Consider the following 16,482-nt stretch of genomic DNA (forward strand, 5'->3'; position numbering starts at 1 on the left):
GAGGTGCTCTGTGGGATAGCTGCCCACAATGCACCACTCACAACAGCGCTGCAACTGGTGCAAGTGTGGACACACTGCAGCGCTGGTCGCTGTCAGTGTGGACACACTGCAGCGCTGGCCGTACACAGCTGTACGACCACAGCTGTAACTACCAGCGCTGCAAAAATGTAAGTGTAGCCACAGTCTAAGTGCTATGTAATAATAATGAGGGAAGAGTAATATGTGAATTTGAGTATTTCAGGCCCTTTCTCTCAGCTTGTATCTAAATTTTAAGATGCATTTTATTAAACACAGAATTAGTTTGAAAACAAATTAACATTTAAAAATAGATAATTTAATTTACTTTTCAAAAAGACAGTTACTGGAATACACTGGAAGTGGGTTCTTGCAGCTTGTAGTGTTATAGTCAGCTACCATCTCTATATAAGCTGACTAGTTTTCTGAATACTTAAGAATTTGTTTTCTCTTTGCAGTTGAGAGATCCTATTACTAAACAAGGGCCATTCCCATGTTTGGTATTAGTAATCCCATGCTGTCTGGTTTAGTGAACTCAAACTTAAGGGTGATTTAGGAAAATTAATTGATAAAGGATCAGACTGTTGTCTCTAATTCACTTTAAAAGTCATAATTTTCATATAGGCACTTTAAGTTTTTAGCTAGTTAATCTTAATTCTTAATTAAATTTGCAGACACTGGAAACACTGCCTGGACACACCAAAGCAAAACACCATTACAGAGAAGATGCGGAATGGCTCAAAGGTCAGCAAATAGGCCTTGGAGCATTTTCATCCTGTTATCAAGCTCAAGATGTAGGAACTGGGACATTAATGGCGGTGAAACAGGTATATGCTCTACTTCAGTGAGTATTGTCTAGAAGTTTAATGACTAAATAAACAGAGGGAAAGAAACTGAATAAAGATGTATTTACTTGGAGCAGTTTGTAATAATGTTCGCCCTTCATGACATTCTCTGCAGATCCACAGTGCCCTGTATTGTGAGCCATTGCTTACTCCTTCTGATGCTTTATTCTAGAATCCTGAAAATTAAAAGTTGCCCAGTTCTCCAAATCATCTCTATCTTCATCTGTGGTTACAGAAGCCACCCATTCCTCTGTATGGTGTGAATGTTACATTTAGATAGGTTCTTCCTCACTTAAAAGAAAAATTAATAGTTTGAATTTATATAGCTCTTTTCTTCTGTAGATTTTTAAATACTTTTTTGTCTCGACCAAGTTTACTCAGCAAGTCAGTGACAGAATTGAGAATAGAACCCAGATCTCGACTCCCGGTCTAGGCCATATTCACTGGATAGTTGTTAGTATAATCGTTGAACTATTCTTTCTCTAGTGGTTAGGATTTTGCCCACAAAGGACTCGTATGCTATGGAGAAGATGATGTTGTTTAAGAGGTGATTCTTATAACCCACAGAGTTATCTGGGTTGGACCAGGATCCTCAATACGGAAAATACTTGGATGACAGTCTGTATGAGAGAGGAGCCACAAATGCAAGAGCTCCTTTATAGAGAAGGATTTAGGAGCTGCTAGACCTCAGCAGAGATCTTCTGCTGAAGGTGTTTCAGGTCTGTGAGGCTTTAAAGTTTGGGCGTCGGGCTTGATATTAAGGTGGCTAGGTGGTGTTTAGTGGTCTGTGATATACGGAAGGTCAGACAAGATGATCTGGTCATCCCTTTTAGCCATAAACTCTGACTCTTAAGTTCTGAGATCAGTCAGAGAATAATCTAAGACATACAGATTCAAAGACTTTCAAGTCTTCAGATCCAGTGTCCTCAGACCTCTCTCTTCTGAGTGGATGTCAGGTCTGTGAAGGGCTCTAAATCCTTCAACTCCTGTGCAACTCCTCTTAGAGAACAAAGAGGAAGCAACGGCATAGGGAGACTTCCTTGCAAGATACTGTCCTTTCAAATCTAGTAAGGATTGAGAACCGAGGATCAATTTCAGTCATGTCCCAGCACATTTGGCCTACTCTGATTCCAGAGTGTCCTAGGGTAATAGGGCCTCTCCATGGATCTGAAATAGCAGGTTACTTTTACTGCAGTAGTCAGGACTTAAATGCCAGCATAGTTTTCAGAGCCTTAGGCCTTCCCTCCACCTACTTCTGCAGAGATTAAAAAGATGTTTCTGGAATTGGAGAGAGAGGAAGAGGAGATGGGGTCTTTCATACCTTCCCTTCCAGAGTTGTGGATTCAAGGAGCATTCACATATGTCCTCAAGAGTTTACTCCTTTGAAAGGGTTCTAAGACTCCTGCATTGTTGATCTGCAGACACAATATATTTAAACAGTTACTGGTAACTAACCTTTCATTACTCAGAATCCATTCAGGGAGAACCCAGAAGTCCTTCCTGGTTTTCTCATCTTGTTTCCCTTCTCCCCCCACTCAGGTTTATGTAGGTGTTTCTCTTGATTTATATCTTTTAAAGAACTCGCTTTCTGAATCTAGACCACTTGCGGATTCTATCAAAACCAAATGATTCCCTCTGATTCTTGCCCTTTTCCTGACACAGTCAATAGTACTAATACTGAAAATTTGAATAGTCTCCTGTAAGGTACATTGCAAACATTAATTAATCCTTACAATAAACTGATGTGGAAAGATGGTAGTTACATGTACCATTTCACAGAGGAGGAGAGACTAACAAAGTATTTCAGGCCTAATCAGCAGAGATGACTTCAATTGAAGCTGAAATGCTCAGCACTTCTGAAGCTCATATCACAAGCGAAATGCACGAGGTCATACAGTTAGTGACAGAGCCAAGGCTAAAACCCATCTCTCCTATTATCCTAGTCCAGTGGTCAACTGAATAGACAACAATACCTCTTTTATAAAGATATTTCATTTGCTGTAGTATCTGCAGTGCTTCACTTTGTAGCATTTACATTCTGAGACTCCAGAGTCCTCTAAGCACTTTAGAACAGTTAATTGTTGAGACACTCTCTATGTCCAACAACCACTGCTCCAAGCATTGTACTTGAAATTGTTTCACGTTCCCAGTTGCTTATAGATTCCCCTCTTTTTGTCTCAGCATTGGCTCACAAAGTTAAAAAGCATCAACACAGAGGATGAGCAGAATATGAAACGGGAAGAATTGATGACCTTGAGGACTGAAGTAATAGAAATGGGATGAAATATAATCCAAAGTGCAAGGTGCATGCACTTAGGGCCAAATTTTCAAAGGTATTCAGGCACTGAGAGATGCAGATAGGCGCCTAATGGGATTTTTGAAAGCACCTAACTAGGTTAGGTGCCTAACTCTCATTGAAATCAATGACAGGCAACCACTGGGATTTTCAAAGGCACCTATCTGCATCTTTAGGTGCCTTGGAAAATATGATCCTTCAGGACTAATGAACAAGAATCTCTGCTGTAAGATGGGGTCTCATCAGTTTGAAACAACAGAGGAGAAAGACCTGGTTGTATTAATGAATCACAGGATGACTGAGCCACCATGAAAAAGGCAGATGTGATCCTACGATTCATTGGGGAGGTGTGGGCCCCAACTGTTGTTGACTGCTGCATATTGGTGAGAATTCACAAGGCATGCTGCATGACTACTCCATCACAAAGGTTCTGCTTTTAGAGAACTCCTGTTACTGGCATTTTCCCACCTGAACATGACTGGAGAGGGAAGTGCTGCCCATAAATGACACTCTAATTTTATCTGTTTTGAAAGGAATCTACAAACTAAATGTAGACTCAGACCCCCACAAACCCTGTTTTTTCAATTTTTGCTGTGTTAATGTAGACAGTCTTTTTTTATTTTCTTTTTACTGTAGCAGCATTTGTTTTCTCCACGCAGCGTGAGTTAAAGGTCTATAATATTGATTTGTGATTCCCAAGAATTTGGAATGGTCTGGGCTTCTTTTTATAGTCAGAATAGTTTAATGTGCAAAGATACCAGGAGAATGATTGCTGCAAGCAGCCTTGGAGTTACATCCCTACAGATCTTGCCACCAAAAGGGACTCAAAAGATTTAAGACACAGAACATGCAGAGTTCTGGACAGTGAGTAGAAGCAGAAAGGCATCAATATTTGAGGCTCTACAGAATGAGGCATGCAAACCCATTAATCTGGTGGATCTAAGATGCCAAAACCAAATTAACAGTTAAGGAAATGCAAACGGAATCAAGAGGAGTGCCCCAGGGGTCGGTCCTGGGGCCAGTTTTGGTCAACATCTTCAGTAATGATCTGGATGATGGGATGGATTGCACGCTCAGCAAGTTCACAGGTTACACTAAGCTGGGAGGAGAGGTAGATACGCTGGAAGGTAGGGATAGGATCCAGAGTGACCTAGATAAATTGGAGGATTGGGCCAAAATAAATCTGATGAGGTTCAACAAGGACAAATACAGAGTCCTACACTTAGTATAGAAGAATCCCATGCACTGCTACAGGCTGGGGACCGACTAGCTAAGCCGCAGTTCTGCAGAAAAGGACCTAGGGATTACAGTGGACAAAAAGCTGGATATGAGTCAACAGTGTGCCCTGGTTGCCAAGAAGGCTAATGCATATTGGGCTGCATTAGGAGGAGTATTGCCAGAAGAACAAGGGAAGTGATTATTCCCCACTATTTGGCACTAGTGAGGCCACATCTGGAGTATTGCATCCAGTTTTGGGCCCCCCACTGCAGAAGGGATGTGGACAAATTGGAGAGAGTCCAGCAGAGGACAATGAAAATGATTAGGGGGCTGAGGCACATGACTTACGAGGAGAGGCTGAAGGAACTGGCATTGTTTAGTCTGCAGAAGAGAAGAATGAGCGGGGATTTGATAGCTGCTTTCAACTACCTGAAAGGGGGTTCCAAAGAGGATGGAGCTCAGCCCTCGTGGGGAGATCTAGGTTGGATATTAGGAAAAAATTATTTCATTACGAGGGTGGTGAAGCATTGGAATGGGTTACCTAGGGAGGTGGTGGAATCTCGGTCCTGAGATGTTTTTAAGGCCCAGTTTGACAAAGCCCTGGCTGGGATGATTTAGTTGGGGTTGGTCCTTCTTTGAGGAGGGGGTTGGACTATAGATGACCTCCTGAGGTCTCTTCCAACCCTCATATTCTATGATTCTATGAAACTATGACATTAAATTCAAAACTATTATCTAAGATAAAATTTAAATGTTTTTGTGAAATAGGTGACGTATGTCAGGAACACATCATCTGAGCAGGAAGAGGTAGTCGAAGCATTGAGAGAAGAGATAAGGATGATGAGTCATCTGAACCATCCTAATATCATTCGAATGTTGGGTGCTACATGTGAGAAGAGCAACTATAATCTCTTTATAGAATGGATGGCAGGTAAACAGCATTCTGTACATAGCAAAAGGGGAACCAACCTTCTGGAATAAAAAGCAAATGCACATCTGTTCCTCTTCTAGGAAGAAAGTAATTCTCCATTTTCCCGGGTTTACACTGTGTTAAATGAGCGTTACAATTTGTGTCTTTCTGCACTAATATATTTTAATGAATAACTGCACTTTGCACATTTATTAGTATAGTTGTAGGCACCAATAGCCAGCAGTATTTTAGGTTGCAAAACAGTATCTCTTGTGTCTTCAAGTGATCGTACTGGTATCTTTTTCCAAAATACTCACTTTTTTTTACCTGAACTTTTCCATGTTTAAGGTGAATTTTATTTGGGAAGTTTGACCAAAAATCCTTTCACCTGTTCCTGAATTACAGGAGTGCATGTGTAGGTGGGAGGGATTTCTTGCTGTGGAAAAAATTCTACCCACACTTTATGAATGGGGCTAAAGCAGATGACGTTTTAAGTTAGTAGTGATGTAGTCCTTACTGAGAGACAATTATTCTGTTTTTGTTTTAGGGGAAAGAGTGGGTTTGATTTAATACAGCGGTTCTCAAACCTCACTGTGACCCTCTTCTAACAAAATTTACTACATGACTCCAGGAGAGGGGACCGAAGCCCGAGCTTACCCAAGCCCTGCCGGCTGGGGGTAGGAGGGAGTCTGAGCCCTCCTGTTCTGGGTAGGGAGGCCAAAGCTGAAGCCCTGTGTCCTAGCAATCTAAGACTAGCACTGGCAACCCCATTAAAATGGGGTCATGACCCACTTTGGGGCCCTGACTCTCACAGTTTGAGAACCACTGATTTAACAAATGTACATTTGAAAATTCCATACTAAGAATGTGCAATAGAAACTGGCTTGATGCTCACAGGTGAACACTTCAGCACGTGTGCCAAGCACATGTGCACAGTTGTTAGTTCAAGAGACTTATAAGTTCTGTGGGCTGAATAGTTTCAGATTTTCTTTTTTTTAATCTCCATGTACTCTCTCCTCCCTCTCCCCACCCTCCAAAAAGAAAATTAGACTGGGAAATTGCATGCAAAAAAGGTGTACTAAATCTTAAACATGGCACATCACATCTCAAAAAATCATGAGGTGGCTATATCAAGGAAAGATCTGTTGTTCAACTGCTCAAACTGGGGAGAAGTTACGTGCTCCAGGGATGCAGACCTTAGATTGATGCAGTTTAAAATATTTTTTTTTCAACCGCGTCATATCAAATTCAGAGTGAATTATTTTTAAAAAAAATCTTTGCTAGAGCTGCTTGGATGCTCAACATTTTTATAAAACTATGTTTCAGTCAGGAAAAATACAGTAATGCCCTACCAGGCTGGAGAGGGCCCCAAAGACAGTTTAGGTTAAAGTGAGTTTTCTAAAATAGGGGTTTACCAGTACAGTTCAGTAGAAACGTGTCTTGTAGTTATTCAAAATCCAAACACTTATGGAGTGGTATCTGTAATGACAAATAAGGAGACCATGAAAGAGAGCATTGTATCTTCTTCAACAGTTATGTATCCTGGTAGACTACTCAGTATTATCAGCCATCTAACATACAAACCTCAAGTGAGTATCACTGAATGTAATGGCGCAGAAAACACTTTCCTGAAACACCAGCAGAGTGAAAAACATGCAAGAGAAGAAGAACTCTCAAGTCTAAAAAGTTTGATTTTATTAAAATGTAGTATATGGTATAGATAATGTCAGAAATGCTCCTCACATTTTACTGATGTCCAGGTAATAATATTCTCCTGGGGGAATTCTGCGCACAATATTTTAAAATTCTGTGTATTTTTTGTTAAAATAACACAATATAATCATGCCAGTTTCAATTATTTTGGCAATTTATTTCAAAATATCTATCAGCAAGTATATCTGTAACAATACAGATCTAAAAAAAAAAATCTGGTAATTTTTTTTGGCAAAGGGATTAGGCATATTAATACAGAACTTTGAATAATTTATTTAAATTACAATACACAACTGTATTTCCTGCACTCATCAGAAGCAGTGCGAAGGCTTGGGGGTGTCAGGGATAATGGAGGAGCTGAGGGAGAGGGAAGGAGCCTGGAGTGAACCTGGAGGTTTTTAGGGTGTGGGTGGGGGAAATATGGAACAAGTTGTTTTTGTTTTGTTTTTTGGGGGGGGGGGGCAGGGGCAGGATTGTTAGGGAGTTGGGGAGCCTCCCTCTGCAGACCCTGGCTGATCCCAAGACTCTCCCATTCAGTCAAGCACATCTTCCCCTTTCCTCGCTACCCATCATGATGGGTCCCTGCAGCCCCGCCCTTCCCTGTCCCCAGGCAATCCCACTCCCATTCAGCCTCTGGCTCACTGCTGTGACCCAACTAGCTTCTGAGCCCAGACCCAGTCTGTCTCCCCCACTAGCCATTCTGAACCCCAGTCTGTGACCCCCCCAGAAACCTCATATGCCCCACTCTGTCCTTACTTGGCTCCACGGGTCAGGTGCTGTGATGAACTTCTACTTCTGGGGGAATTTTGTGCCACTGCGCGCACAGAATTTTTCCTCACAGAAAATGCATTCTGCCCCAGAAGTGCTGCAGTTCTACCTCTTGACCACCAGAGGCCACTGTGGCACCAGACCAGCCTGTTGCATTCATGCTGTTGTCTGTGTTGGCACCACAGTGGCCTCTGGTGCGTGAAAGGTAGAACTGCAACACTTCTGGGGCAGAATATTTTCAGCAGAAAAAAATAAAATTCTGCAAGACACATGAATTCTGCACATGCACAGTGGCACAGAATTTCCTCAGGAGTAGTTATCAAGAGTAGATAGAGGAACACTTGAGACATGCAAATATTATCTTTAGAAAACAAAGGAGAAAAAATTGCTTTTTTGTATTTTTCCTGTTAAATTAAAAAAAAAAGTTGCATATTAAATATTTAAATACAGATATATAAATGGTAAGAAAAAGAAAAATTAAGGTCCACTGAGGAACACTGAATAAGAAGCTTGTTTATGTTCTAACATCGCCATTTATAATAACAGTATTTTAAAACTGTTGCTCTTCTTGAGAAACTTAGTATAGTAAATTGAATTAATATCTGTAGGTTTACTTTCCATCAGCAACAGAACTCACTAACTTTTCTAAGGCTTTTTCAGTTTCTCTTTTTAAAGGGATATTTAAGGCAAATGGTTTTTTAAAATGTGTGCTGAGTTGCAGTTGGAAACTGCACAGCTGTGCTCATGGTAGATTTCTGTGCTTATACAGTACAGCACGCATTTTTGAAAAATTGAGTCACTAGTGTCCAATAAAATCATAGAAAAAATTAGTCCAATTATGGCAGCCAAAGCTGCCTACTGCTAATCATGAGTATAAATATTGGATAAAAAATATAAACAATTTATCTTTCAGGGGGATCAGTTGCTCATTTGTTAAGTAAATATGGAGCCTTCAAAGAATCAGTTGTTGTTAACTACACAGAACAGCTGCTGCGTGGCCTTTCTTACCTCCATGAGAATCAGATTATCCACAGAGATGTCAAAGGTAAGAACTCTTTGACATATCCTGCCTTACACATTGGAGACAGTTGCTGATGCAAAAGGTTGATTTAGGGATGAACAAATTGGTTCAGCTAACATAAGCAAATCAAACCAAACTCAAATCTTTTTGAAGGTTCAAAAATGTTCAGATAGCTTTTCTCCATTTTTCATTATTGGTCACCAGTTTGTTTTCTAGATCTTTATTTGGCCCCAGGGCATCTCAGAATTTGAGCTCTTGGTCTCAGCTTAATTTGTAGGTGTAAGGGATTCAGACAAACATTGAAATTTTTGGTTCTTATGATAAGGAAAATGGCCAAACCTACAGAATTTTGCTTACAACTAATGTTGATATAACTGTACAGTAAAGATCCAGTAGGAACATCCCTGTCTCTGATTTCAGGCTGGCTTGTGGCAGTTTATATTCACATTTAAGATGTGAGAACAATTTTCAAGGGAATGCTTTCTTTGGCCCCCTCTTTCTGGAGTTATTTTCAAGTGGATGTGAGCCACTTACATTCAGATAAAAGGATGTAAGCTTAATAGGAGATCTTATAAACAGTAACTCAGGGCCGGCGCTTCCATTTAGGCAACCTAGGCGATTGCCTAAGGCGCCAGGATTTGGGAGGGCGGCATCTTGAGGCCCTTGGCGGCAATTCGGCGGCGGGGAGTCCTTCCGCGCTCCAGGTCTTCGGTGGCAATTCTGCGGCGGGCCCTTCACTCGCTCCGGGACCCGCCGCTGAAGTGCCCCAAAGACCGGGAGCGCGGAAGGACCCCCCGCTGCCGAATTACCGCCGATCGGGAGCGCGGACGGACCCCTGCCTAGGGCGCCAAAAACCCTGGTGCCGCTCCTGCAGTAACTCCTCACTTAACGTTGTCCCGGTTAATGTTGTTTCGTTGCTTATCTATTAGGGAACAAGCTCGTTTGAAGTTGCACAATGCTCCCTTATAATGTCCTTTGGCAGCTGCCTGCTTTGTCCGCTCTTTGCAGGAATCTCTGGAAGAGCAGCCCCTCCTTGTGGGGATTAGAACTCGGGGGGCCAGGAGTCCCCCTGCATCAGCTCCCCTAAATTACCTGTAAGGTATGTGGCTCAGCAGCTGCCTCCCACTGCTGTGGCTGCTCCTGCCCTGCCCTCTGCCTTGGAGCTGCTCCCCAGAGCTTCCTGCTTGCTGGGGGAGGGTGTAGGAGAAGGGTGCTGATATCAGAATGTCCCCCTGCTCCTGCCTCCCAGCCCCATTCTGTACCCCCTCTCCACAAAGGGGAGGAGAAGCACAAAAAGGAGGGAGCTTGCTGGAAGCTGTTGCTTCCTGTCTGATCTGCTTAAAAGGGCAACGTACTTGAAGGGGCGTCAGAGTACTTAAAAGGGGCAATGCATGTCTGTCTGTGTCTCTCTCTCATGCATGCACCCCCCCTCCCCCAGCACTTTGGAGAGTCAGCACCTATGTAGCCATGCATGTGCTGTCAGGAGGAGGGAGTGGTGTGCTCCAGCTGGATAGCGTGGGATCATCATCATGTTGTTTTTGCAGGGAAGTGTTTGCAGCTACTGCCTTGCACCTATTGTGTTTCTTCCCTCCTGCCTCAGTCCATGCTGCCTTGTAGAGTGTAAGGCTGCATTAACACCAGTGTATTAACCCTTAAGGCTTCAGCCAAGTGCTAGTTCATCATTTAGCAGCAAGGCATTCCCTGGGAAATATTCCACCGTCCTACTCCACCACCTCAATCACGGTCATCCATTGCTGTGTACAATATTAAACTGATTGTTTAAAACTTATACTGTATATGTATATAATGTCTTTTGTCTGGTGAAAAAAAATTCCCTGGAACCTACCCTCCCACCCCTATTTACATTAATTCTTATTGGGAAATTGAATTCGCTTAACATCATTTAGCATAAAGTGGCATTTTTCAGGAACATAACTACAACATTAAGTGAGGAGTTACTGTAGCTGTATAAGGCCTTCATTAAGTTCTAGTCACCACCGTCTTCTAGGGCTGTACTCTGCTTCCTACTCTTACATTTGCCCCACTTCTGAGGCTTCATGCTGCTTTTCAAAAATCTTTTATCTCACATATTCTCAGGCCACCGTGTGTCATGTTATCTAAGCATAATGGAGACAGATCAGCCACTATTAGACAGTTCTGGGCAGTATTCTGTTCTTAGCTCCTTGTCTCCTTGCTTTCATGGGTTTGTCAGACCATTAGTACTTTTTTAATACAGATAAGTATCTCATTGTGTTTTTGACAGAAAGCCAACTAGCAGTGTTTCTGTTATGCTGTTGACAGGTGCCAATTTGCTAATTGACAGCACAGGTCATAGGTTAAGAATTGCTGATTTTGGAGCTGCAGCCAGGTTGGCGTCAAAGGGAACTGGTGCTGGAGAGTTTCAGGGACAGTTGTTGGGAACGATTGCATTTATGGCACCAGAGGTAAGAAGCCACTTGGAAAATTTTGTCGGGGGGATGTGTGGGAGAGCTTTATGCAAATAATTCAGCAAAATGGTAACAGAAAACTCTTTGAAACAGTATCCATAAGTGAAGCAGAGCTTCATATAACTTCATTGTCATAAAAAATGGGAATTATGTAAATATATCATGTTTTGTTGCTATCTTGGTGTTTTCCCTTCCCAGATGGTTGTTCCAGTTACCCTGAGATGGACCACATCTTGACATATTGTTCCTTCATGTAAATGGCCACTGAGCCTTCTTAATTACAGGACACTAATTTTTTGTTTGACCAGGCCCTTTAGTTGTTGTTGTTGTTCTTCACACATAGATAAAACTTGTCAATATTTATACCTTATATTTATACTCTTGTTAAGTCACTTAATGCAAAATTATAATTAAAATGCACTTGATTTGGCTTGTATGTGTATAGAATAATGCATGTGTAGTGTTAGTGGCATGGAATTAATTAGCTTAAGCCTTGGTGTATCTTTCTTTTGTAGGTACTGCGGGGCCAGCAATATGGTAGGAGCTGTGATGTATGGAGTGTTGGCTGTGCTATTATAGAAATGGCTTGTGCTAAACCACCTTGGAATGCTGAGAAGCACTCCAATCACCTTGCTTTGATATTTAAGGTGAGATACCTTGTTGTATTATAAACAAGTTGAGCAAATGTTGGCACTTTAGTGCTTGATTTCATGTATAACAGTGTAGATTTTAGGAAGAAATAAGTTACACAGTGAATAATAATAATTACAATGCTTCCTTTTTATATAAAAATTTTTATTACAAATACTACAGTAATGTACATCTGCTACATTCTAGCTACAAATTATTTCCTCTGTTTTTTTTTTTTTTTTTTTTTTGAAATGGTTCACCCCCAAGAATAGCATCTAGAGAGGAGCACTATACTAAGATATGAATACACTCAGAAGTTAGGGGAGCAAAGCAGGAGTGGCAGGGGAGGGACAGCTTAGTGGTTTGAGCATTGGCCTGCTAAACCCAGGGTTGTGAGTTCAGTCCTTGAGGGGGCCATATAGGGATTGGTCCTGCTTTATCCCTCCCCCTAATTCTTCAATTTTCAAAAAAAAACCCTCTAAAAATCGTAATAGAAATAATCTAGTTGAATAGCATGCATAAATGAAACAATAAAATACTTCTATAAAATGAGCCAGTACAACAGTAATCATGCGCAGATTACAATTTACCAGGGCTTGATTAGAATCAATTACCTCTGTTGTTCAAGGGCATACATGAATTGGTTGATGGTCTCAGTCTAGTTAATGATAGCTATGGTTCTACATCACCACAACTGTCATCCTTGTTAACCCTAACTGGCATTCATATAGAGAGGCTATGGATTGAATCAACAGAGTAAACTACACTTCAGACTTGTTGGTTCTGCTTCCAAGTTTTGGTTGAAATGCATTGGCAAGGCACTGTGCATCCAACAAAGTGTGGGTATTCACCCACGAAAGCTCATGCTCCAATACGTCTGTTAGTCTATAAGGTGCCACAGGATTCTCTGCTGCTTTTACAGATCCAGACTAACACGGCTACCCCTCTGATACTGTGAGGGAGGGTATACTACAGATACCCAACCCTCACCAGATCCATAGGCCTCCTTGCATTATGCCAGTTAAACACAGATAAGTGGTGTGCCAGAATAATGCTTATACAGTATAAGCTTGGCAGGAGAATTTCCCAGTTCTCTGAGCTGATGGGTACGAGGGAGTCTTCTCCTAAAAACAGAATTATAAGAGGATGCAAGGAGAGAACTGAGACTAAGAGTAGCAGCAGAGGGCATGAATATTGGGAAAGCAGACATCACAGCTAACTGAGGTCAGGAAAATCCCAAAGTGATGTCAGGCCCAAAGCAGATTTTCTATACTGTAATCACTTGCGTAATCTGTAGAGAAACTGGTTTTGGAAATGAGGAGTTGTCCAGCCAGCCAGCATCTAGTGGAGTAAATGGAGTCAAAAAAATCAAAACTCTTGATGACTTCTAAAAACATTTTTCTTCTGTCTGTAGATTGCTAGCGCAACTACTGCTCCGTCAATCCCCTCACATCTGTCTCCTGGTTTAAGAGACGTGACCCTTCGGTGTTTAGAACTTCAACCTCAGGACAGACCCCCATCACGGGAACTGCTGAAACACCCAGTCTTCCGTACTACATGGTAGCTAATTATGTAAAAATTATGATTTACTTAAGATGCTACTGAATATAGAACAATGCCCATCTTGCAGTGCGGTTTAGCACCGCAGCATGTATTATTCTACTGGTCTTAATTATACATCAAGGATTTCAGGCCAGTGGAGGATCCTTACCTAAGTATGTGATTGACAAATCGAGATCTTTACCTAAGCTCAGTATGCAACCTTTCACAGCTTGTGAAGAAATATGTAAACTGTGCCTTTTCAAAGATCTGGCTCAAGGTGAACAAGAAAACATTTTTCTTTAAATCTGCATGATTGTTTAGCAGATAAGTGATTTTATTTTCTTTTGGAGCACTTTTTCAGCAATATTAGCAGCTGAGGGGCTCAGGATCTATTTTAATATTGCAATCACTGTTCCATTTCACATTGTGGTCATAAGCAGAGGGTTCTGCAATTACATTCAGTTTTTTATCACTGGCTAAAAAGGAAATTCTGTATATATTCCTTTTATTTCACAAAGTATGTTCTCTTAGTGGAGTAATAAATACAAACATGGATGAATACTTTTAAAACCATATTCTGCCTTCATGAAAAATGTGACAAGGCAGCTGTGATTCACTGTGCATTTACTGCTGGCCCTGTAATTTCCTTTTTGAAGTTATGGTTCTATACTTTCATTTTATTTTACATTCAGGGAAAGGTGATCTTTAAAACAATCTTCAGAACTAGGTGCAAACTAGATGTCACTGAATATCTTCTGATTGAAGAATACAGGTTTATTTGAAATCTGGAATAAAAAACTGATAGTTTCAGGCTCTCGTAGTGCAGGTATTTTTTTTAAAAAAGGAAGATTTGTGTGCATAAAAACTTGTAACCCCAGATCATGTTAAATGTTAGTTTTTTGAGCCTATTTTCATGTAACAATTTCTTTTGGTAAACTGTGTAGACAAGTTTCATGTCAAGAGCCCTGCCTGTAGCTCCCATTAAAGTCCATGGGAGTTTTTGCCTGTGACTTAAGTGGGAGCAGGACCAGGCTCTGGATTCAAGTCTCTTACTGTGTAACAAAACTGTATTCATGTTCACCACTGATACTAAGTTTTACCTGCTGTTTTCCTTCTGCTATACATCATCTATTTACAGTAGCAACTGATTACATAATTTGAAAATCTGTTAAAAATATGACCTTACCCTAAAAAAAGTCTTGATTTTAACAAGAAATGAACTTGGACTTGAAAAGCAAGTTAAGACAAAATTTGATGTAAAGCTTCACCTGTAGTACAAAACTTGAGTTTTTTAAACAGGTGTTTTTCTTTTTTCAAAAAAAGATCTTTTAATGGTTTTAAAGGCAGGTTTTTAGATTCTGATGCATGTAATTCTGAAGGGAAATGGCAGCTGTTCTTTTGCTTTTTAATGGGAGGGTGTCTTTTTAAATCAAGTACTGATTGTGTTTAATCCATTTTTTATTTTTAAATAACTGTTCAAGTTTTAACTCTTCAGAAGCCAGTTGAATTGCTGGACTGAAATCGAATTGGTTATTTTCAAAGACTCAGGACAAACTAAATAAGCTATAGTAGTACATTAAAAATGTACATAAAACATAAATTGGAAGTAAAACAAGTTTAAGATAAGTTTACAAGAATGCTAGTGCTCATGCTAATAACAGTTTCATTAGACATGAATGTGTATTTCTTTTTGAAATTTTACATTCCTTTGTTTTGGAAAATTGACAAACTTTGAAGAGTTAAAAAAAAAAAAAAAAAAAAAACCGAAATGTGAAGTTTGGTAGCTCTAACTGTATTGTACTTGACTTTTTCTTCCATTTTTTTTTTAACTGCTTAGAATTCTTCATTATTCTAATAAGATTGTTTCCAAGTCTTTCTTATGTGCAAGCTTTAAAGGGTGCACTCTTGCCAATTCATGTACTGGAAGATCAGTTGTCAGATTAGTACTTTTTCTGGCAGAAATGTAAACTGTATACACTGATGAACCTCAGCTAATCAGTATTACTTTGTAGATCGCCATGCCTACCACATTTCAAACTCAGACTGCCTCTAGATGTCCAAATGCATATTGTTTGAGTTTGTTTGCATTTCCCTCGGCTTGCTGGTAATTGTGGTGTTTTTAAAATGCAGATGTGATGTAATATTCTTATTTTCTTTGGATCAAAGCTGGACTGAAAATTGTATTGTGTAATTATTTTTGTGTTCTTAATGTTATTTGGTACTTAAGTTGTAAATAACGTCTACTGCTGTTTATTCCAATTTCTACTACCTCAGGTGTCCTATAGATTTTCTTCTACCAAAGTTCACTTTCACAATGAAATTATATTTGCTATGTGACTGATTCCTAAGACTTCCAGGGCTTAAGGGCTAACTTCTATTAGCACCTTATTGTGCAAGCAAATTTTACAGAAATCTCTGGGTTAAGAAAATTTGGCTTCGTTGTATCCTTTGTTATTTTAAATATATCAAAATATTTTAATTAAAAGTTTTTACCCTGTTGAACCAATTTTATAGTATAATTTGTACCTATTTTGGTGTTTTTGTCTTTATAGTAAATAAAAGATTTTGAACAAATGTTGTTACTCTTTATCATAATGCAGCTGTTTTGAATCAAACACTTCTGGCACATTTTCATCGTTTATACACGGATGTATAGAGCACCTGCTGCCGCTGTGAGGCATATAGAGACTTCAGGCTCCTTAGAAAGGGTCTTATACTTTCCTCAGCTATTTGACAAAGAATTGAACAGTCCAGCTAATCAGCATCACTTAACCTTTTTCACTTACCTGACCTTTCCATGAATCTTTTTTTATATTTTCAAAAATATCCAAACATAGGAAGTTTTTCAATCTCATTCAATGACTACTCCTGTCATTTAAAAAAAATTTTTGAAATACTGCTCTGCTCATCATAACCCCTCATCCAAAAAAGCACTTGCCATGTGTTTCAGTCTGTCTTTGTTCAACAGAGTTACTTATGATGATGTCATATGTATAGGTATAAGTGCTTTGATGAATCAAAGCCTATATTATGGGTCTTATACTGGGAAATATTTAGATTCTCCTATTATTTCTTTC

The 16,482-nt window shown here is 40.0% G+C and overlaps 1 protein-coding gene across 1 annotated transcript in view; it reads left to right on the top strand.

Annotated features, from left to right (window-relative positions):
• MAP3K1 (mitogen-activated protein kinase kinase kinase 1) overlaps positions 1 to 15,979 on the top strand; it is a 102,725-nt gene extending 86,746 nt beyond the window's left edge. The window contains 6 exon segments of the mRNA XM_032775362.2: positions 690 to 842; positions 5,143 to 5,305; positions 8,679 to 8,810; positions 11,088 to 11,230; positions 11,749 to 11,880; positions 13,278 to 15,979. Coding sequence (XP_032631253.1) covers positions 690 to 842; positions 5,143 to 5,305; positions 8,679 to 8,810; positions 11,088 to 11,230; positions 11,749 to 11,880; positions 13,278 to 13,427 — 873 coding nt within the window. The 3' untranslated portion in view covers positions 13,428 to 15,979.
• Positions 15,980 to 16,482: the final 503 nt, after the last annotated feature.

Source organism: Chelonoidis abingdonii, chromosome 6 (assembly GCF_003597395.2).
Source record: "Chelonoidis abingdonii isolate Lonesome George chromosome 6, CheloAbing_2.0, whole genome shotgun sequence".
Taxonomy (NCBI): domain Eukaryota; kingdom Metazoa; phylum Chordata; order Testudines; family Testudinidae; genus Chelonoidis; species Chelonoidis abingdonii.